The sequence below is a fragment of the Astatotilapia calliptera genome, chromosome 13 (assembly GCF_900246225.1).
Source record: "Astatotilapia calliptera chromosome 13, fAstCal1.2, whole genome shotgun sequence".
NCBI classification, from domain to species: domain Eukaryota; kingdom Metazoa; phylum Chordata; class Actinopteri; order Cichliformes; family Cichlidae; genus Astatotilapia; species Astatotilapia calliptera.
In genome coordinates, this window is record NC_039314.1 from 21,015,172 (window position 1) to 21,036,593 (window position 21,422).

The 21,422-nt window shown below is 39.8% G+C and overlaps 2 protein-coding genes across 4 annotated transcripts; one reads left to right on the top strand and one right to left on the bottom strand.

Annotated features, from left to right (window-relative positions):
• The first annotated feature begins 106 nt into the window (after positions 1–106).
• dync2li1 (dynein, cytoplasmic 2, light intermediate chain 1) lies at positions 107–6,822 on the top strand. 3 transcript variants are annotated; one of them, XM_026190050.1, is made up of 13 exons: positions 107–260; positions 361–487; positions 567–601; positions 1,508–1,577; positions 1,894–1,982; positions 2,198–2,387; positions 3,005–3,073; positions 3,204–3,281; positions 3,419–3,498; positions 3,992–4,062; positions 4,217–4,314; positions 4,434–4,526; positions 6,688–6,822. In XM_026190050.1, the coding sequence occupies exons 1-13, from the start codon at positions 247–249 to the stop codon at positions 6,748–6,750; spliced, it is 1,077 nt and encodes a 358-aa protein (XP_026045835.1). In that variant the 5' UTR covers positions 107–246; the 3' UTR covers positions 6,751–6,822. The 3 variants fall into 3 exon arrangements, with proteins under 3 accessions (XP_026045835.1, XP_026045837.1, XP_026045836.1); XM_026190052.1 differs by lacking the exon at positions 107–260 and having other exon boundaries at positions 462–487; positions 567–1,424; XM_026190051.1 differs by lacking the exons at positions 107–260; positions 361–487 and having other exon boundaries at positions 494–1,424.
• On the bottom strand, positions 6,746–21,407 carry abcg5 (ATP-binding cassette, sub-family G (WHITE), member 5). Its single transcript, XM_026190049.1, has 14 exons — positions 21,121–21,407; positions 20,770–20,891; positions 20,490–20,626; positions 18,168–18,266; positions 17,144–17,276; positions 15,811–15,950; positions 13,356–13,485; positions 13,015–13,228; positions 12,592–12,797; positions 9,179–9,317; positions 8,977–9,050; positions 8,725–8,836; positions 8,484–8,596; positions 6,746–8,174 (listed from the first exon to the last, which is right to left on the bottom strand). Exons 1-14 carry the CDS (start codon positions 21,285–21,287, stop codon positions 7,990–7,992), a joined length of 1,971 nt encoding a protein of 656 aa, XP_026045834.1. The 5' UTR covers positions 21,288–21,407; the 3' UTR covers positions 6,746–7,989.
• Between the last annotated feature and the right edge of the window lie 15 nt (positions 21,408–21,422).

A 21,422-nucleotide genomic window follows, 5' to 3' on the forward strand; every position in this document is an offset into this window, starting at 1 on the left:
TGTGAAATATATCTGTAATAAAGGATACCTTAATTTAAAACATTGTTGGCATATAGCAGATTGTAGATATGACAATATGGAAATGTATTTTACAAGTTTATAGTCTGTCTGCGTAAAACTACATATCCCACAATGTCCATTAAAACATAAGATGGTTACGTCATCAAAACGCGCTGTTGCTTTGGTTACGTTTATAACGGTTAGCCTTCCTATTAGCTGTGTAGCCTTCGCTAGCCATCGAGCTCGATGCCAAAAATAAGGTGAGAATTACTTTATTTTATCATTATAACTGTTTACTGTGATAACAGTAATAGTAATATCTGTCGACCGACTCGTCCCGTCTCGTCTCGTATGGGTCAGCTCGGACACATTATGGGAGCTGGCTGCGGCGGAGGTCCACAGCCGGGAGAGCGGAGGTGCAGAGGAGAGGGACGGTGGAGAGGCTGTGAACGAGCGGACGGTGCTTCTGATGGGGAGCAAAGCTGGGGTGTGTGTCACTGATTTCACACGGAAGCGCTTGTATCTTGTTACTGTACTGCGTAAACTCACATCCGTTTATTTTTTAGGGCAAAACGTCCATTCTCCTCAGGTGCTTGGACAGGTTGGTATGATGATGCCCGGGCAGACTAGAGTGCTCTAAACCCCTCTTCATATTCACTATTCAGACCCATTGCAGGGGCAGTTTACACCATGCAAAGTGAAACACGAAAGCTAAAGCTGATCCTTTCACAGTCAATATTTGGCAAAGCTTTTATATGGCTGAAGTGTTTAGGGAGATTGCCAAGAAAGTATTTGGTGTATCCTATTGACATAAGGAGTACCTGGTGGTGGGATGAGGGAGTGCTGGCAATTATTCAAAGGGAGGGGTTAACAAATAAAAATTTGGGAAAGCATGTAGATCTGCCTCACATAAGGAAAGGCTTATGTGAGGCTCGGCACTAAGGAAAGAAAATTAGCTTGGCGGCAAGATTGAGCTGGAAGGAAGTGTACTAATGAATGATGAGAGGCTGTTGAGAAGAGGAAGTAGTTTGAAGAGCTAATGAATGAAGAAAATGAGAGAGAGGAGGACAGTTCAGTAAGGAGGAAGTGATGGCAGCTGTGAGCTAAGAGTGGACTCTTGAAGAGTGAGAGGATGCCTGAGAAATGGAAAAGAAGTGTAGTGATTTTCAAGAACAAGCGTGATGTGCAGAGCTGTAGTGACAACAGAGGGATAGAGTTGTTAAGCCATACCATGAAGATATGGGAAAGAGTTTAAGCTTTGTTTGGGAAACGGGGTGATGATTGGTGAGCAGCAGTGTGGCTCATGTCTAGAACGACCTCTACAGATGTACCGTTTGCTTTGAGAGTGTTAATGGAGAAATACAGAGAAGGCCAGAAGGAAGTGTAGTGTGTCTCTGCTGATCTAGAGAAAACACACGAATGAGGTACTGTAAAATATTTAACCAAAAGCACAAGTTAGTTTCATGACATCATACTTTGTATAAACACACTTTTTTTTGTCTACTAGAGATGAACTATCCAAACCAACTCTGGCCTTGGAGTACACTTTTGGCAGACGAGCACGAGGACACAACACGGTAAGTAAATCCTTTTAGTCTTGGACACTTTGCTTTAGTCTCTTAAAAATGAGAAGACAAATGTGGTTATACACCTTATGCTGTATATGTTTTATTTGCGTTAGTAGGAAGGAACTTCCTTCCAGTATTTCAGCACAGTGACCACATTAGAGAGTACGTTTAGTGTACTTATGTGGCAGGATGTGCTCATTATGCAAGTAAATATTTTAGTTCTTGGTATTAAATGCAGCTGAAATGTGGAACAAGCCATAGAGGGTTAGGGTTGCACTGGATGTTTATGTAACTTCAAGATAAAACTGTTATATACTTATTTCAGCCTAAAGACATAGCCCACCTATGGGAGCTGGGAGGAGGGACCTCTTTGTCAGACCTCGTCCAGATCCCCATCACTCCTGTCACCATCAGGTAGGTCTCTTACAAATATCCTGCTTTTGAATAGGGGTCAGTATTTGACACATTCACAGTGTGAATTATGTTATTTATCTTTTCTGTTCAGATTATTATTTGTATCTTTAAAATCTGAATCTCTTGAACAGCAATGTCATGTCAGTAGAGAAGAAGAATGTTTTCTTGGTCTGAACCTCAGAGGAAAACCATCTTTCCTTTCCTGTCTTGTTCAGCTGTCTCTCAGTCATCCTCGTCCTGGACCTGTCTAAACCCAACGCTCTGTGGGGAACAATGGAGAAGCTACTGCAGGCTGCACAGGCTCACCTAGAGAGAACCTCCTCCCAAGTACAGAAATCCAAATCCGGAGTCAAACGCCAGACTCCCAGCCACTCAGCAGCACGTGTCTTACCTAAAGACTATCCTGTAAGACCTTGTCTCATTACACATACAATTTGTATTACAGCAATTTTATAGCTGTGTTACAATTTCTAAATCCACGACTCAAAGGAACTCAACATGTGAGATGAAGCAAATTTCTTTAACCATGTATTATCTAATAATATCAATATCGTTAGACTAAATTAATGTAACCAAGAACAGGATCACAAGTAACTTCCATCTCAGCTAATACATAATAGACTGTAAAAAGCACTGAGGGAAAAGGCAGCTCTGCCTCCTCAGGGTTTATGGTGATACAGGTGAGCCTCTACAGTCGATCAGCACAAGGGATGCAGCACAAAGAGACTGCAGATTAATAAGGATGATAAAAAAAACAGTCATCAATGGGTAAATGTGCTGGTGCACTGAGGCATCCGTAACAAGTTGCATATTTAAAGTGTTTACATGAACTACTCATGCCTCTGGCTTTTTAAACACTCAAATGTCACAAAGTACAATTTGCATTGACCTGACAAATGCAACCAAGATGGTGAAAATAGATATTTTATTGTCAGAGGGAACAAAAAGCAAATCTCAACTAAAAGTGTAAAAGTGTGTAAGGCCGGTGCTGTCTCCAGAGTTAACTGTGATTCTGTCAGCAGGACAGAGAGTTGATCAGTCCCTTTCCTGTTCCTCTGCTCATCATCGGCAGCAAGTACGACATCTTCCAGGTAAAACACACTATTTGTACTCTTTTTAAATGATTTATTAAAAAAAGACACGTACACAGAATTATTATTAGATCATAAATTTCAGTAATATTTGTATATAAGATTTCCAATTTTCCCATCTGCTTTTCAGGAATTTGACTCTGACAAGAAGAAAGTTGTCAGTAAAACGCTGCGTTTTATTGCTCATTACTACGTGGCCTCTCTCGTTGTAAGAACGTTTTTAATGCTCCTGCAGCACATTTGTATTTAACAAATAATTTTGCACTTTTTCATATATTTCTTATAGTTTGCTGTCTCTAACCACCGCTTTGTATTTGTGTTTGTGTCTCCTAATGCTTTGATTAGTTCACTAGCATCAAATCAGAGAGCCTTATATCAAAAACCAAGAGCTTCTTCTTGCACCTGGCTTTCGGTTTGGAGAGAGGGTGAGGAGGATAAAGCAACATTGAACACAAAGCAGTAATGGGCATGGGCTTTCATTTTAGATTATAGTGTCAATAGAGTTACTTTAATGTTACCACTAATGCTTGATAATACTAGATTTCACAGTCTCATTGCAGATTTATTTACATTTTTGTACTGTATAAAAATTGTATGATATAGAACAGGTTTTCATAAACAGTCTGAGCTTAGGATATTCACTTTAGTTATATAATCATGTGATGGGACAGCTCCAGATAGATATACACACTCAGAAGTCTATAATCTTTACCTTTGTTTATGATGGAGGTATTAGATATTGCATTTAAAGGAGCATGGCTGCTACTTACAACAACTGTCATTGTTTCTTGAAGGGAAAATGTGTGTTGCTCTCATTGAGAATTTCAAAAAAAATGTAAAATGCTGTCTATGTTAGGGTCTGTTGGTTAATGTTTTAGCTGTAATACTGTTTTTCTTGTTCTTTTTTTCTGTAATCAGGAAAACTGTTTCCTCTGACCCCCTCAAGCCGCTCATCATTCCAGCAGGCTCTGATTCCTTCGGTCAAATAGGTGAGCACAGCGCCCCCCAGTAGCCAAAAGTAGAAATGTCTTCAAGTTTTGAATAAACTACAAAACTCTGTGATGAAACAAAACATCTCCTTTAAATCCACCCTCCTTTATTTAACATTTGGTGTGATATTTTATTTAAAATCTGTTAATATAGGTTCCCCACCTACTGTCGATGTGGATATAACGTCTCTCCATGCTAAAAATCCAAAAGACCTCTGGAAGAAAGTGTATGAGCGTGTCTTCCCCCCAGAGGTAGTTAAGCTTCTGGCAACATGTTTGTCTTCTGCAAAATCCAACTTATGTAGACAAACTACTTTTTCTTTTGCATGATTTAAAAGCATCTGTTCGTCTAACCAACTTTGTCATTGCAGAGTACAAATGAGCAGAGAGAGCTAAAGGATCCAGCCAAAGATCCCCAGTACAGTGAGCCTCAGATTGATGCCATGAGAGCCCAGAAAGACCAGGTAATACTTTATATACGTGTTTGCATTGCATTTATTTTGACAGACCTACTGCAGTCAAGTCTCTTGACTCATGAGTTGGCAGTACGGTGGTTAATCAGTGGTAATCAGAATTCCCATTCACTTATCTCAGATTCGTGACCCTGACTTTTGTCCTCCTTCTGAGGGGTAGCAAGTATTTAGGAAGATAATAAATCACTAAAGCATTTAACGCAAAATGAAGAAGATAAGTTTCTGTGACATAGCACAGTTTCATTTGATAAAGGGATTAGACATAATGGCAGCCCAGATAAGAGGCTGTTAAGATATGTGTGTTTATAAAATAATAACCCTGCTTAAAATGACAAGCTCGTGGGATACAAAGTTACAAAAGCTAATGAATATATAATATATTAATAGTCAGAATAAAAATATATTGTATATTTCTTTTTTTAAACACTATTAAGGGCAGTCTGAAATTGCAAGGTCGAAATGACAGAAGGACTTCAGTCTCTGGATCCAGAAGGATATCTGACTTCAGTTCAGTTTGACATTATCCGATTTTCCTTATTTCAATTTTATATGAATTTGCAAAGATATCATGTGATGTCTAATTTTTCCATCTCCCAATAGTAAAATATCCCCCAAAAATTCCTGCATCCAAATCCAGATTTGTATTGTTGCGTTCGAGGCTGTGGTAAAAATTCAATGCAAATCTGTTCATATAACATTCTGAGTAATCCTGCATAGCTAAACAAACAAACATAGCTAAACAAACAGACAAATCAATCGAATGACATGGCCTGTTTGGCGTGGGTAACAGAGTTAAAAACTGTGTACGCTGTACAAAATATACAAATGGAGAAACTCATTCGACATCTTAAAGAAGGTTAATGTTCCAAAGTAACACTTTGTCCTTCAGTAGTCTGTTTCTAGTAGTGATTCTGTCTTGAAATGAACAGGCTGTAACTTTATATCCTGTGGTGATAAACTTAGAGATTAGCTGTCTTCATTCCTGCCTGCAATAGTGCCACTCTGGAACTTGAACTGCAGTAACCCGATGGAGTCACCGGCTGTTATCGCTGACTGACTTTCACCTGGCGCTCGTCGTTTCACTCAGCCATTGTGTGGTCTGAGAACTCAATAGAAAAACAGGCTAAAGGTTAATTCCAAATAAGTCTTGAGAAACTCCTTTCTAGACAGCACCCTCTAGTCTGGATTAAAAAGAATCTCAGCAGATCATGGTAGTCAGAAATGACCTCTTTATTTGAGAGACAACACAATGAATTTAGAGATAGGTTTGCGAAGTAAAAATGTATAAATGCATAGTTCAGTACGAATACAAATAAAGACCAATCTTAAGAGTTTTAAGCTAATTAACTATAGTTCTGTTTTCCCCTAGTTAATGTGTATTTGTTGTAGTTTAGGCGCTTCAGTGTCTTGTGGTTATTTACACTGATATAAAAAAAAGAAAGTTTCACAGTACTGCTCTGAGGTGTGAGCGCCTCTGTAGACATAGACGTTTTGGCATTTTCGAAGTGTGGAGCATTCAGGTGTGTGCCAGTCGTCCCTGGAGTCAAACAAGGTCAGACGTGCAATGTTCAGCTGGAAAAAACCAGAGGGCTGCATCTCAAACTCGATACGCCAAAGTTGGCATGTTATACACTCAACAAAAATATAAGACCCCCAATAGCGCAAAAAACTGCACATTCCAGGGTGGCCTTTTGTTGTGGGCAGTCTGAGGTACACCTGTGCACTACTCATGATGTCAGATCAGCATCCTGATGTGGCACACCTGTGAGGTGGGATGGATTATCTCAATATAGCAGATGTGCCCACTACCACACATTTGGACTGATTTGTGACCACTGTTTGGGAGGGATGGTTATATTGTGTATCTGGAATGAATTTTAGGTCTCTACGTCCATCCCATGGGGAATGGGAGCAGTAACAAAGGTGTTGCGTTTATATTTTTGTTGAGTGTATGTTAAAATTTATAACAGTAAAATTAGAACAAGATTGAAAACGTTTGCCTTTGGTGGAACCTTCCTTCATCTGCATCATCAGATTTAGTCTTGAGTATTTCTTCACAGTAGCGTGTGTTTTTGCATTTACCTGCACTGTTTTGATTTTCTTGTATTGCCTCAGTAATATGTGAAAAGTGTTACATCTGTCTGTTTTTCAGGAGTTGGAGCAGTATAAAAGGAATGCAGCGAAATCATGGAAAGGTCTAGAGCTGGAGACATGAGATATCTTCTGCTTTATTACACACATACAACATGTTATAATGTACAGGGTATATATATTCTATTTGTTTACTTTTGTATTATATTTTCTGTTGTACTTTTCTATAATTACATAAATAAATGCTGACATTTTAATCAAGAAAAATATAGTTTTAGCTTACCAATAATAATGTTTGTTCTTCCAAACAAAACAAACAAATTTATGTTTTTTTTCTTCCCGGCCATCAGTGGTTCTAGGATTAAGGTTACCACAAGAAAACTGTACATGCCATAAACATGCTCGTTTTTCAGGTAACATGTTTCAAGTAGTTTACAGAACATCTGCAGATGTTTAAGTGTTTTAATGTGCATGGCTTCATCCCAGTGAACAGAGATAAACCGTGCTGTACTACATTGTGTGCATCAAGTGTAAACATTTAAACTTATTCTAAGTGCTTATACTACCACTTTATTAGGTATACCTGTTAAAGTGCTTTAACACAAATGTTTAATCTGATAATCACGTGGTAACAATGTAAGACATTGAAATTCAAAGCGTGCATTTGAAAGTAAGAGGATTTAAGCGACTTTGATCATGACATAGTTGCTGCCAGATAGGCAGGTCGAAGCGTTTCTAAAACTGCTGATCTACTAGGATTTTCCAGTGCAACCATCTCTTGGGTTTAAGGAGAATGTTCTGAAAAAGAAAATATGGCTTTTTGATTGTCAGAATGCCTCAAACTGATAGGAAAGCAACAGTAACTCAAAAGCGCTCGTTATGATAAGCAGAAGTGCATCTCTGAATGCGTAACACGTCAAACCTTAAAGCAATTGGGCTTCAGTGGCATCATGTGCCACTCCAGTCAGCTTAGAAAAGAGAAACCGAGGGTACAAATCACACAAACTCACCAAAAGTCTGGATTTCTGCTATGACATTTGCATGGTAGGGTCAACATTTGGCATAATCAGCAACAAAAACTAAACATGAATCCTGTCTTATATCAGTGGTTGAGTTTGTTGCTGGTGGTGTAATTTATTTTCCTAGCACACTTTGGGCTGCTACCAGGTGGCCATCATTTAAACAGTCTGTTGAGTATTGCTGAAAATGTCCATCCCTTTATTATCAAGAAAGCAAAAAGGGTACGGTGTACCTAATACAGTGGTGGGTGTAGGTCATCTCTGAATAGTGAATTTCATAACATAAATGCTTTATAAGCTTAACTTAAAAAGAAGATTTTACCCACAAAGGTGTGTTTGTGGGCTTAGTGACGCACAACCTTGTCCCTGATCTTAAAGCTAATTATGCCCAGCAGCAGCAGAGCAGGCAGGAAAGCGTAGAGGAGAACAAAGTCTAGTGTGTATCGGGACAATGCGCCAGGATAACCCTCCTCAATGATCTGATTGCCATGGGTGACCACACAAGCTCCCGGCAAAGATGTGGAATTATCTGTAATCACAAAAACACAAAAAAGTGTTAAGAGATTTCATCTTCTGAAAGTGCCTTTTAGTCTAAATGACTGTAAGTGCTGCTGAGTGACTTTGACCACTGATCCTGAACCCATCCTTTATAAATCAGTCTTAAAAGGACCAATAGCAGAAAGATCAAATGTAAGACAGATAATTGAAATCAGTTATTTCTAATGATCTTTCCTGCTTTATCCTCTACACTACTCGCAGAATAGTGTAGATATTGGCCAAATTAACAAAATAGCATTCCCTCTAGCATAGGATGATCCCATGTTAAAAATGAACTTACTGCATGTGAACTGGAGACCATGAAACTCCGTGACTATGAGCAGCTCACAGCTGTACTTCTGGAAAGTCAGGTAACTGAGCCACTGAAAGACCTGTGGCATCTGCTGGGTGCTCCTGTTGCAAAGAAGAGGAGAGGAAAGTGAGCATATGTCCTGAGAGTTAGCATTATTATACCTTCATTTTCAATAAATTCTAAATCACAAGTTTTCTCATCATAAAGTTAAGCATATTTGGGATTTTACCTTAGAAAGCCAGATCCCACCACTATCCCTGCAATATTGAGTAGAGCCACTCCAGTGTTGACCATGTTAGGGTCTTGGACCACACCTAGTAGCACCACAGTCAGCAACTCACCTGATGAGAGTGGAAAAAAACAAACAAACATGAATATGTGCAGCTAAAAGATAAAGAAAGTGGAAACGTGGCTATTAAATGCATTCAACCAATTTGTGCCCCCCAAAATAGCACTTTACCCTTTTATTTAATTGGCTCACCTATAACATGCGGCACCAGAACTACAGCAGTGAAACACAGGAAGCGCAAACCTTCCGGATGCATCCCCACTGTCCTGAGAGCAAAGCAAGGCAGAGACAATCACACAGGAGAGACATTGATGACTATGAAACCAAAATCCTTGAGTGGATAAATGTGCTTCTTCCACCGCCAACACAAAAACACATCAAGTTTATGACCAACCAGTAAAGGAAGGAGGTGAAGATGAAGACACTCAGGATGCTGAGGGGCAGGATGTGGAAGATGTAGGCCAAGAACATTTGCCATTTAGTGTAGAGTCCATCCTGACTCTCCTGATCACCGATGGCTCGCAATGCTGGGACTGTGAGTATAAAAACAGAAAGGGTGCAAAAAAGATAAAAGTGACTTCTGGTCCATTCGATATAAAATCAACCAAATCTGAAAAAAAAAAAAACAACAAAAAACAAACCCTGACCCTATTCCTTTATTTTTTAAAGAGTAACTTTATTATATTTAATAGATATAAATTAGATAAATGAATACTGTCAAATATTGATGCCTGCCAAATCTGAGACTGATTATTCAAGGGATATAATAATGCTGAGTGATTGTGCACATGCACATGTATGTATAAAAGGCTTAATGTTGTTTTGCTTGCAGTTTTTAAATTTACATTAAACTGGGAAAAATATGATGATTTCAAGAGTACAAAACCCAGAAAAATTTCTTAAGTGGAGTTTTACCTTTTCCATATTTCATTCAGTTCCAGTACTTTAAAATCTGCATATTATAATGAACAGTTCATTCTGTTCTATTGTCTCATAACTGAAAGCATGCATATGAAAACAAAATATATCAAAAGGGCTTTCCTTTAACAGGATGATGGCGATTATGCATTTTTGCAATCGCTCCATATTTCAGGTGTTCTTGTTTTTATGCCAAGAATTTACCAAGACAACTTGATGGGCCTGTTTCTTTAAAAAAAAAAAAAAAAAAAAAAAAAGCTTTTCATTGAATCCTATCAGTTGTTATCTCTGAGACTGAAGGTCACAATGATATCCCCAAGCACAACCTCTGATTGTTTGAGTGTTTACAGAGGCTGACTTCAGCTCAGCCCAATCGTTTATCACATCTATTCTCCTCAGTGTCTGTGAGGGCTGGAGACCTGAAGCCAAGATTTTAGACTATGTTGATACAGTCATAGGAAAGAGAAAGTATACTCTCTTAGGTTTTATATATCAAGACATAATAAAAATCATCTGGTCCCCCAAATTAGGTAAATACAAGCGCAGATTAAAAACAACAGATGACATATTGCACCATGTTATTATTAACTAAACCAAAATGCAGAAGCAGTACATGAAAAACTAAGTACATCTTTACTACTGCCAAAGGAATTAAGGAGGTAAGTAGCAGGTAGGTGCTGATGATCAAATGCACACAGTTAATTAAACATCAGCATGTCCAATCATCCCTATCTATGCCAAACAATAAAGATGTTAGATATAATCTTTAAGAAGTAATTATTATAGGCTTATAAAGACATCATTCTACAGTGAGAAAGAGTTCAAAACAGTTGGCAGCCTTCCCAGGAGTGGACGTCGGAGCAAATTTATTTTCTATGCTCATGGAAACTGCAAAAAACCCCACAGCTGCAATTCAGACTCTACTGAGCCCGGTTACCATAAAATAGTTAAAAGTTTACGTTCAAGACAGCACACACACACACACACACACACACACACACACACACACACACACACACACACACACACACGCACACGCACACAAAGAAAAGTAGACTGATCAAGTATGGCTTGTTTAAAAAGGGTTTCCAGGGGAAAATCTCTTCTCTCTACATGGCAGCACAGTGTACTGTAGGTTTAAAGTTGCAGCTGAAGACACCACGAGACATCTGGAACAATGTCCTTGGTGGAGATGTTTGGCTGTAAGGCACAGTGTCACATTCTGAGAAATCCAAACACAACATATCCACACAAACACCTATTAACTGTCAGCTGTGGGAGTGGAGGGCATTTGATTTGGTTTGAGTCAGACTGACAGTCTTACAGCTACAGCTTGGCTAACAGAATAATAGGACAATGATCCCAAGCTCAGCAGCAAATCTCTAACAGAATGGCTCTCTAGAGACAAATGCCTGCAAACCTCAATGAACTGAAGCAATGCTGTAAAGAATAGTGTTCAAAAAATCCCTCCGTGTGAGAGACTGATGTAGTAAGACTGCTAAAGGTGGTTTTACAAGCTACTGAATCACGGTGTACTCAATTTTTCACAAAGTGCTTCTGCTTTCTGGCCTATATGATGACACTGTGTGATATGTCAAGTGTTGTTTTTCATCTGAGGTTTATTTCTACCTGTCAGATCTGGCAAGAACTGGAACATTTTTATTATGTTTTAATAAAACCTTGTAAATGACGAAGGGCGTCACCGACAGTAAGGAAATACAGCCAAGATGATTCATTCATCCATTCCTATCACTGAAACCCACATTCCAATAGAGCCTTTTTGGAAATAGTTGTATTTTATTTTGTCTATTGATTGTTGTCCTTTTCTTAACCTTACTTTTTGAGCTCTGAACAGATTAAAGGTCATGAACACCCAATGATCATTTCAAATATGTAAATATGTAAACTGAAGGATCTCCTCAGCAACTAAAGTATGACTTCATGCACGGTCTTCTAATAGACATTTTTTCTTTCATGTATTCTTATCTCCAATAGTCTACATATCTTTAACATCCAAGATTAAGCTAGACTTTACACAGTTTTGCCAAAGGTGACAAAAGTAAGTAAGAAATTAAAGTGATTTTACAACTGAATCAGGGGGAAGTGGCCTCACACACAGCTGCGATAAACATGCTTCATATCCATTTCTCAGAATTAACAAGTATCCACCTCATGTGGATTAAGTGTTGTTAGAAACATGCACAGAGATGTGCTGTAACGTCACATAGATTAAGTGAATGTATGGACAACAAAGTCGACATTCACATTTTGTCTTTTGTCTTGTCTAATTGTTATTTTCAGCATTTTATACAGTTAAGTCCATACATTTTCAAACAGTGATACATTTTTTGTGATTTTGTTTCGGTACACCACCACAGTGGTCAAACAGTGCAATTTAGTCACGATGTCACTGAAGTGCAGATATTCAGCTTTAATTCAAGGGTTTGAACAAGAGTATTGCATTTAGCTGATTAGGAATTAAAGTCAATTTGAGATATTTTCAGAAGTTCAAAATTAATTGATACCTAATCCCTCTGTGTGTGTGTGTTTTCTATAAGCGGATAAAGGAATCTGGAGTTGATTCCAAGTGTTGAAACTGCTTTTATTAGCTCTTCATTGGATCTGTCTGTCCAAGAGAAGGAAGCCAACATTATCCTGAATCAAGAGTCAGTACTAGCACTGAGCAAAGCTGCTTCTGAGTTATGTTTTAATTTAGTCTTTGAATAAGAAAAAAATCATGTTTTCAAGTTACTGACTCAAAGTTTTTATCCAGCTTCCTCTTTTTTTTATATATAAAAATGTCAGGCAACATCCTGGTGTTTGGGACGTGCAAATGTAAATGTACTAATTCATCCTGGTGAGCAGATGTTTGGTGTTGGCGGAACTCACAGAGAGCGACGGCGTTCAGCATGCCCGTGTATGGTGAAGCACCGATGCTCTGATAGATTATGCCGATGCGGTCCTGCACAGCACCCTTAGTGACGTCGATGTCTAAATGTATGACGAAGAAGGCCACAAACAGACCATAAATCAGGTTCTGGGATAGACGCATCAGAACACCCATCCTGTCTCTGGACAGGTTTCTTACTGTGCGCCTGCACACAGAACAGAAAGGCAAAATTAATGAGCAAATGTTTTACCTACTGATACCCTACAAAAAAATCATCATGATGCATGGAAGTAATCTGTATATGTTACATGTCTTTTATAAAGCAGCACACTAAGTGACATTTGTAATTTGTACCTGGAATATTGTGATCATATTTCAGTTTTAAATAGTGATTTATGGGTGGTGTGTACAAGCACACTGACCTGAGGAGAACTCCAAGTTTGGCAGCACCGCTGGGTGACTCTTTGCTCTTAAAGGGTATGGCGGGCTTGTCTGATCTCTGCAAGCTCTGCTCCATTTTTTCCAGCATGCTCTGGTAGATGGTAGACCTCTGATAGGCTGAAGTGATTTCATGCATGCGAGTGAATGTGGCTGCCTCCCTCTCGCTGCTGCGTGTGTCCACTGAGGTGAAGTCAACTGTTTGACATCAAATTGAATTTTTAATGTTCAAGCTATGGAAAAATCATCTTTTTTTAAAAAAAAAAAGAAGACTTATAATAAAAACACAACACCGTGCAGTGTGCTGGGTCCTGTCATACTGTACCATAGATGTCAAAGGGGTTGCAGTACTCTGGACACTCATATCCACATTGGCTGAAGAAATCCACCATCTCTTCTGTTTGTCCACAAAATACTAGCTCCCCACGACTCATTATAGCTATCCTGTTGAACACCTTGGAGGTAGACACACACAAAGAAACAATATTATTCCATCAGCATGTCTGTGGAGGTTCTCAGTCATCGTTGTCACAGGAGCTCGCAAAGAAAAGCGTCTGGACTTCTTTAAGTTGCTTGAAGATGTTTCACCTCTCATCCGAGAAGCTTCTTCAGTTCTAAGGTCAAATGGTGGAGAGTCCCAGATTTAAACCCAGTGGAAGTATCCCCCCCCCCCCCCCCCCAACCAAAGAGGGACAGAAGGACCCCCTGATGATCCTCTAATCATCTGAGCCAAGGTGTGAAAATGGGTGTGGGTCCCAATCAGCCAGGGTTTCGGGTGAGCTCATTGTGAAACCTGGCCCCTGACCTCCACAAGGAAGGTGTCCCACTCAGACCCATAGTCAGTAGCATAAACTCAGCCACTTATAACATTGCAAAACACCTTGCTACCATCCTTGCTCCTCTCGTGGGGAACACCCCACACCACATCAAGAACTCCACCGACTTCACCGACAAGGTTCAGAAACTTACCCTGGACCCAGATGAAACCATGGGGTCCTTTGATGTAGTCTCTCTCTTCACTTGCATACCCACCACAGCGGCCATGGAGACTGTCAGAAAATGACTACAAGAAGACAGCTCCTTAGAAGACAGGACCAACTTCACACCCGATCAGATCTGCACACTGTTAGACCTCTGCCTTACCACAACATACTTCAAATACGACGAAGGCTTCTAAAGACAAAAACATGGCTGTGCCATGGGCTCCCCCGTGTCACCTATTGTAGCCAACCTTTACATGGAGGAAGTGGAAAGGAAGGCTCTTGGCTCTTTCAAAGGAAGAGTACCCAGCCACTGGTACAGATATGTAGACGACACCTGGGTCAAAATCAAGACACAAGAAGTGGAATCCTTCACTGCGCACATTAACGCCGTGGATGAAAACATCAAGTTCACCAGGGAAGACACAAAGGACGACTGTTTGCCTTTCCTGGACTGCGCTGTGCACATTGAAGAGAACGGCAACCTCAACATCGAAGTTTACCGGAAGCCCACACACACGGACCAGTACCTCCTCTTTGACTCCCATCACCCTCTGGAACACAAACTTGGAGTGATTAGGACCCTACACCACCGGGCAGAACATGTTCCCTCTAAGCCTGAAGGGAAAAAAGAAGGAACACATGTAAAGGAAGCACTCAAAACATGCAGTTATCCTAAATGGGCGTTCATAAAGTCAGCAAAGAGGCACAGAAAAGAAGATCAGACACCAGCGAGGGAGGATAAGAAAGACAGACGCAACAACATTGTCATCCCCTATGTAGCCGGTGTATCAGAAAAACTCAGGAGAGTTTTCTCCAAGCATGACATCCCGGTGCATTTCAGACCCAGCAACACACTCAGACAGAAACTGGTTCACCTGAAAGACAAAACTCCAAAACACAAACTTAACAATGTGGTGTATGCTGTACAGTGCAGCGAGGAATGCCCAGACCTCTACATTGGAGAGACCAAACAGCCACTTCACAAGCGCATGGCACAACATAGAAGAGCCACCTCCACAGGACAAGACTCAGCTGTCCATCTGCATCTTAAGGTCAAAGGACACTCTTTCGAGGATGTCAACGTTCACATTTTGGACAGAGAGGACAGATGGTTTGAAAGAGGAGTGAAAGAAGCCATCTATGTCCACTGTGAGCGACCATCTTTGAACACAGGCGGTGGTTTACGACACCAACTCTCTGCCATCTATAATCCAGTTTTGAGTTCCCTCCCCAGACGCCTTAACGCCCACTCACATCCTGGGCCATCTGACCTCAGGAATTCGCATGATAAGGTGGGGCCAGGTTTCACAATGAGCTCACCCGAAACTCTGGCTGATTGGGACCCACACCCATTTTCACACCTTGGCTCAGATGATTAGAGGATCATCAGGGGGTCCTTTTGTCCCTCTTTGGCGGGATACTCCCACTGGGTTTATATCTGGGACTCTCCGCCATTTGACCTTAGAACTGAAGAAGCTTCTCGGATGAGAGGTGAAACGTCTTCAAGCAACTTAAAGAAGTCCAGACGCTTTCCTTTTCAAGCTCCTTTGATTCCATCAGCATGCAACTTTTCACAAAACATTCACTATCAAAGGATCAAAGACTCATGTGTACAGTGTAACCAAAATGTTTTCTTAATATGTGTCTAATATATGAAGTGGTGTAATTCTGATAAAAAAACAAAACAAGTTCTTTAGCTGTGAGTTAGATAAATGTAGCTGATGTTGGCACATAGGTGTGAGTTTGACTCTACAAGCCATTCATTCTCTTTTTCACCAGTTCTTCTCAAAAACCCACCCTGAAGAGCTCAGAGCGTGGTTGGTGGATAGTTACTATGACGATACGGTCTCTCCTGGCCAGCTCTGCCAACAGCACTACAATCTGATTGGCGGTCATGCTGTCCAGACCAGTGGTCGGCTCATCCAATAGGATCACCCCTGCAACGACAGCATCCCAATGACATCACTGCTGTCACTGCAGGTTTGTCACGCAGTGAAACACTGAGAATAAGTGAAAGGCAGGACAATAACTTTTTCCTTCTAAGTAAAAACTCTCAGATGTACTTTTTATTAAGTGGCACATTGCAGGACTCTCTGTGGAGCCGACTTAACTTGCGGAGATAAGTGAGTTCTCTTTTTTTTAGTTAATTACTCTAATTAGGACAATTAAAAGATTGGCTCTTCGCATTATGAAAGCAGAGTGGAATTAGCAGATACTTTAATTGTGAGATTAATTCATTTCCTGGTTGATTGGAGAGTCACCGAATGGGAACTCCTCATTACTCTGTGTGTGTGAGTGTGTTCATGGGCATTTTAATCCTGAATGAGGACTGAGACCCTCCATCCTCCCCAGAGGACTGAAGTCCTGATAAACTACACCTGGGATACACACACACACACACACACACACACACACACACACACACACACACACACACACTGAGGTGGGCTTCTGCTCATTCCCCTTACGGTGTGATAACCCAGTCCTTTATTACTCTTCTCCATCTCTCCCTTTTCTCTGTCTCTTCTTACTCCTGTCTCACTTAGATCCTTTTGTTTTTCTCCAGTGTGGACTTCATAACTCTTCTGGGGAGAGACAGGTTATGTGGTGAACTTTCCACTGTTCTAATGCGTCTGATCCTTCTGCCTCCCTCTGCTGCATTCTCCCACAGTCGTGGGAAAAAAGAAAGTTTTCACGGGACTATATGCAGTCCTGTTTTGGCAGTTTGCTAGTCTGACAAACAAGCTGCAGCAAATCTACAACAGAATGACTGAAAAAGAAAATAATCAAGGTGGTGCAATGGCCCAGTCAAAGTTCAGACACAACCTCATTGAAACTTTCCTTTTCACGACTCCACCAAAGACATATTTTGAAACATTTTATGAAAGCATGTTATATATAATTATTTTCTTTTATCTGCCAAAGTCTTTGAAAATCACTTCTAATCCCTCTTATTATCTATTTTACATCTATTAAAAGTGAAGATTTGAGTGATTAATGACTTTTACTCTGCGTCACCTCATTATTTTGATATAAACCGACAGCAAATGTTTGCTTTGGAGGAAACAGGTTGGTCAGAGATGAACTTGTGTAAATCTCCTCAGGTGATCTCCTGAGGTGCACTACTCACTTGGGTCCTGAAGTAACTGACTGGCAATGGAGACCCTTCGGCGCTCACCCCCGGAGATCCCAGGGAAAACCTGACCTCCAATAACACTGTGGGCCACGTGACTAAGGCTCAGCTCAGCCATCACTGCTGACACCTACATGGGAGCCAGAGGTCAAGGTTCAGGTGAGACAAGAGTTACAACTATTAGCAAATCTACTAAAAAAGGGCCTGCAGGAGATATTATACATTGATCAGCTAAAACTTTGGAATAAAATCCCCTCATTATTATGAAAAGATTTGCTGTGAACTCTTCAGATAATCACCCTGCTCATGGGAACAATACTCAGAAATTTGCTCAGGGGTTTGAGTCTGACCTCAGCAACAATCTACACAGTCTAAAAAAATAATGTTCAAAAGAACAAGAAAGAAAAAACTAGAAGCAACCAGCACCAGAAAAAAACTCATCTTGTTTCCACTTTAAACTTACAAGATCCAAAGGACCCACTGCTGGTGCCAAGCACCACATGAGCTTCATTAGACCTTGATGAGTGTATTTGCTCCACAAGATTAGGAGAAGCAATATTTTCCTGTTTTTACAGTTTGGAAATATTTCAGAGCAAGGGACTCAAACAAAATATTAGGCTGAGAACAACTGACCTGCCGTTCTTAAATGTCAGGTCAGGTACTCTTTTTTTAAAAATGGGCATTTGCAGCATTTATGTGCTGTAAGCAAAGAGATCTGTAACAAATTGTAACACATTCTCAGTCATCTTGATGCTGCACACGACTCTCTGTGAAGCAATAACTCAGCCATACTTAACTAACCTAAAATATAAAACAACACAGCAATGCACCTTCTAAGATTAAGCTGATCATCCAAATAAGCACTGAAACTGTTTGTGTGCTGACATCTTAGTGGATACTGATATCCATCAGCCTGTAATTTATTTATTTATTTATTTTTTGGGATATGTTCTGTAGCAGGCAGAGATGCCAGGTTTAAGAAAATAATGAAAGAAATACCCAGACGCAGCTCTAAAGTCACCTTTTTCTTGATAGCTTCAGCCGAGCGTTTCCGCAGGGCCAGCTGAGCTGTGTAGGTCAGAGTCTCCTCCACTGTCAGATAACTCAGCAAGTTATCGCTCTGGAAAAGAATGGTAGAAAGAGAAAACAGGGCATTAACAGAAAAGAAACTAGACACAAAAAAACACTGTAAATTGTGATTTGGTCACCTTAAAACTAGAAACTACCACCTCTATTCCTCAAGGAGATGGATTAAGAAAACATCTCAGTATTTCTCTTGAGTGGTCATCAGTAAACAAATGGAATTATATGTTTGGACTGGATACTTTTATGTCACACTCTCTCCATCTATAGCATCTTTGTAGCACATCCCCGTACAGTGAGCATACCGGTATATCCTCACAAACGTCTATGTTCATATATGCCAGTGCGACCCATCTGTAATATACCTTTGCCTCAGATGTGTGTACACACACAGGCACAGGCGCATGACTTAAACCAGCTGAACCTGCTGCCTGCTTCAATTAACACATGGTGCCTCCCAATCCCACTTCTCCTTATTCTCTCATCTGAATGACTTTAATATGAGGAGCTCATATCACCTCCTCATCTACAGCTTAGCAGCGGAAGTTAATGACGAGGCTTAGAGAGCAGAAGGGGGAGCTATCAGCTAGAGGGGAGAGATGATTTGAAAAGAAGCAAGGCTGGTTTTAAACCAGTGTTTTTAATTCAGGCTTTGGATACACTTGAGCACCTCTCATTGCGAGATTACATATATGAGGAGGCTATCAGGGGTCTTAAGTTAATTTCATACGGAGGCCAGGGCAGCTTTTCAGGAGTTACTGCAGAATGTTCATTGAGTTTGTGGCGGTTTGTACAACCACAGGCAAAACTAAATACATACAGGCTATGTGCATGAGGCCAGCTGCAGTTGAAACTGTAGTGGAAAGTTTAATGAGTGTTTGTGTGAACTACAGGAAAGTGAAATGTGCATGAACTTATTTGCTAATTACTTTAAACTCTGTTCAGTCTCCCATTAATCATTTGTCTAACACGTCCACTGCTGGGTTTCAACTTCTGTTAAGTGACAATTGTGACAATTATGAATTGGGAATAAATTGTCCTTTATTAGAAGTCATGTAATTTCAACTGCTTTGACTTTTTGTTTGTTATCCATCTGATTGTTAGCAGGATTGCTCAAAATTTAAAAGATGGGATTGGGCCCATCTTTTAAATTTCATTTGGGTTTCAATCCATGAATTCTTTACCATTGTGAAGGTATGTCTTACTACTATGCACACACTGACACTCTAATGGATGCACTGGAGTCAGTATCTGTAATGTTTGGTGAATGCCTGTGGACCCTCTTTTGACTTGTGTAGATGTAGCTGGAAATTATTGTATTTATTTTTTTGTGAAAAAAAAATGTTTAGAGGCTTTTTGGACGTTACTAAGGATTCAGTTTGTCAAACTGATATTTTATTTTAGCCTTACCCTTTCCATCCACTCGTGTGAAGCGGTCACTAGCTAGCATGCACATCTGAGTGTGTGCGAGAGTATGCAACTTAATAAATGTAATAATAATTAATAATAAACTTAAACAGTAATAGAGGAAGTTTTTTGTTGAACCGTTGATCATTCAGGTGTGCAGTGATTTTAAACCAGGGTTCAGTATTTACACAATGACACTTTGGCCAAATATTGAACGTGAGGATCCAGTGATCGAACCACTCGAACTCCTGACCCCCAAAAAACTGATGTTGTGAAAGGATTAGAATCCGAAATTTGAACAAAGTATGGAGGTCATGCAGTCTTAGACGGCTTTTCTTTTGTTTCTGTGTATATTATTACCATTTAAATGTGCTTTTTATGCAGCTGTTTAAAATTACACAGTAAATTGTTTATAAATGTACATGTTTTTTGTAATAAAGCAACAGAAAAGCGTATGACGAGTTTAAAAATGTCAAAATTGATATGGTAGTTAAGGATATTAAGCAACCCAAGGCTTTTATTAACTTAAACAGAGAAACAATTTTCTTATAAGTGTAAATAAAAGTCTGTTAATTTAACTTAAACACAATTGTTGTGTTATTTTAACATTTATTGTATGTAATTTATGTAATTTATGTAATACCTATATGTAACCTAATAGTTATTAACACATAATATTTTGTATGTTTATAATATTAACACATATAACACTATGTAATATTAACATTAATATTACTTTTAATTATTTATGAATGCTTATTATATCAATATTGTATCAATAGAAATGCAATACTGGGATAATAAGTAAAAGCTATGAGTTAAATCTTGATGCGTGGACGTTTCTTTGTCTTACCTGCAGCACATAGGAGAAGCAGTCCTGATACTGCTCTTGCTTCAGTTTTCTACCATTAACGAAGACTTCTCCCAGCAGCGTGCCCTGGTTCCCAATCCGCCCTGAGATGGCATCCAGCAATGTGGTTTTTCCTGAGCCTTTATAATGAAAAGTGCAGATAAAGACACATATGCATAAAACACTCATGATTTAACTGATTTTTAACGCTTCCTGATAAAAAAACGTTGTATTTCTTTTTCACTTTAAACATTTGGCTCTTGGATTGAACTGAACCTCGAACCTGAGTTGCCCAGTATGCCCATGATCTGCCCACTGTCAACATGAAAGGAGACATCATTCAGGATCTGACGAGTCCATCGTTTCCTGTAGGAGGGTAAGTCCCACCACGGACCCACACGTTCACTGTGAAACACATGTATATATGCACACACGCTTAAGGACAAGGACAGTATTTTTGATATTAGTATTTTATTTTTTTCAACACGATGTCTATCTCGGCTGTGGGAAGAATCAGCTCTTTATGAACAATCAGATAATCAGACAATCACAGTCAAGTAATAATTGAGTAAATTAAGTTAAATTCTCTGAGTCTGTTTTTGAGTTACTCGTGTTGGTTGTCAGCAGCACTTACCTGACTGTGTAGGAGATCTTTCTGACACTTAGAGAACAGGTGGGCTCTGATTGCTCCTCTCTGCTGTCTCTCCACACATCTTTCTTCACCTCCGCCACAAACCTGAAGGACTCTTTTACTTTCCCGTTCTGCGGCTCCTCCATCTGCATTGAATAAAATCTGTTCATGTCTCCTCCAGGTCTGTGTCAAATCTGTTTCACATCAGATTGTTCATATTGTTTCAGTCCCAGACTTTGTCTTCTGCGCCTGTTGCCTGCACACAGCAGAAATGCGAGATCAGTAGTGACTCTCTGGAAGCGTGA

Excerpts from the sequence above, each read along its gene's own strand:
- dync2li1 (XM_026190050.1), top strand. Across the intron at positions 602-1,507 it reads CTCCTCAGGTGCTTGGACAG|AGATGAACTATCCAAACCAA; the intron begins GTTGGTATGATG and ends TTTGTCTACTAG. Across the intron at positions 1,578-1,893 it reads GAGCACGAGGACACAACACG|CCTAAAGACATAGCCCACCT; the intron begins GTAAGTAAATCC and ends TACTTATTTCAG.
- abcg5 (XM_026190049.1), bottom strand. The coding sequence starts at position 21,287 with ATGAACAGATTTTATTCAATGCAGATGGAGGAGCCGCAGAACGGGAAA. Across the intron at positions 18,267-20,489 it reads GCTTCTCCTATGTGCTGCAG|AGCGATAACTTGCTGAGTTA; the intron begins GTAAGACAAAGA and ends ATTCTTTTCCAG. Across the intron at positions 13,229-13,355 it reads CAACCCCTTTGACATCTATG|TTGACTTCACCTCAGTGGAC; the intron begins GTACAGTATGAC and ends GATGTCAAACAG.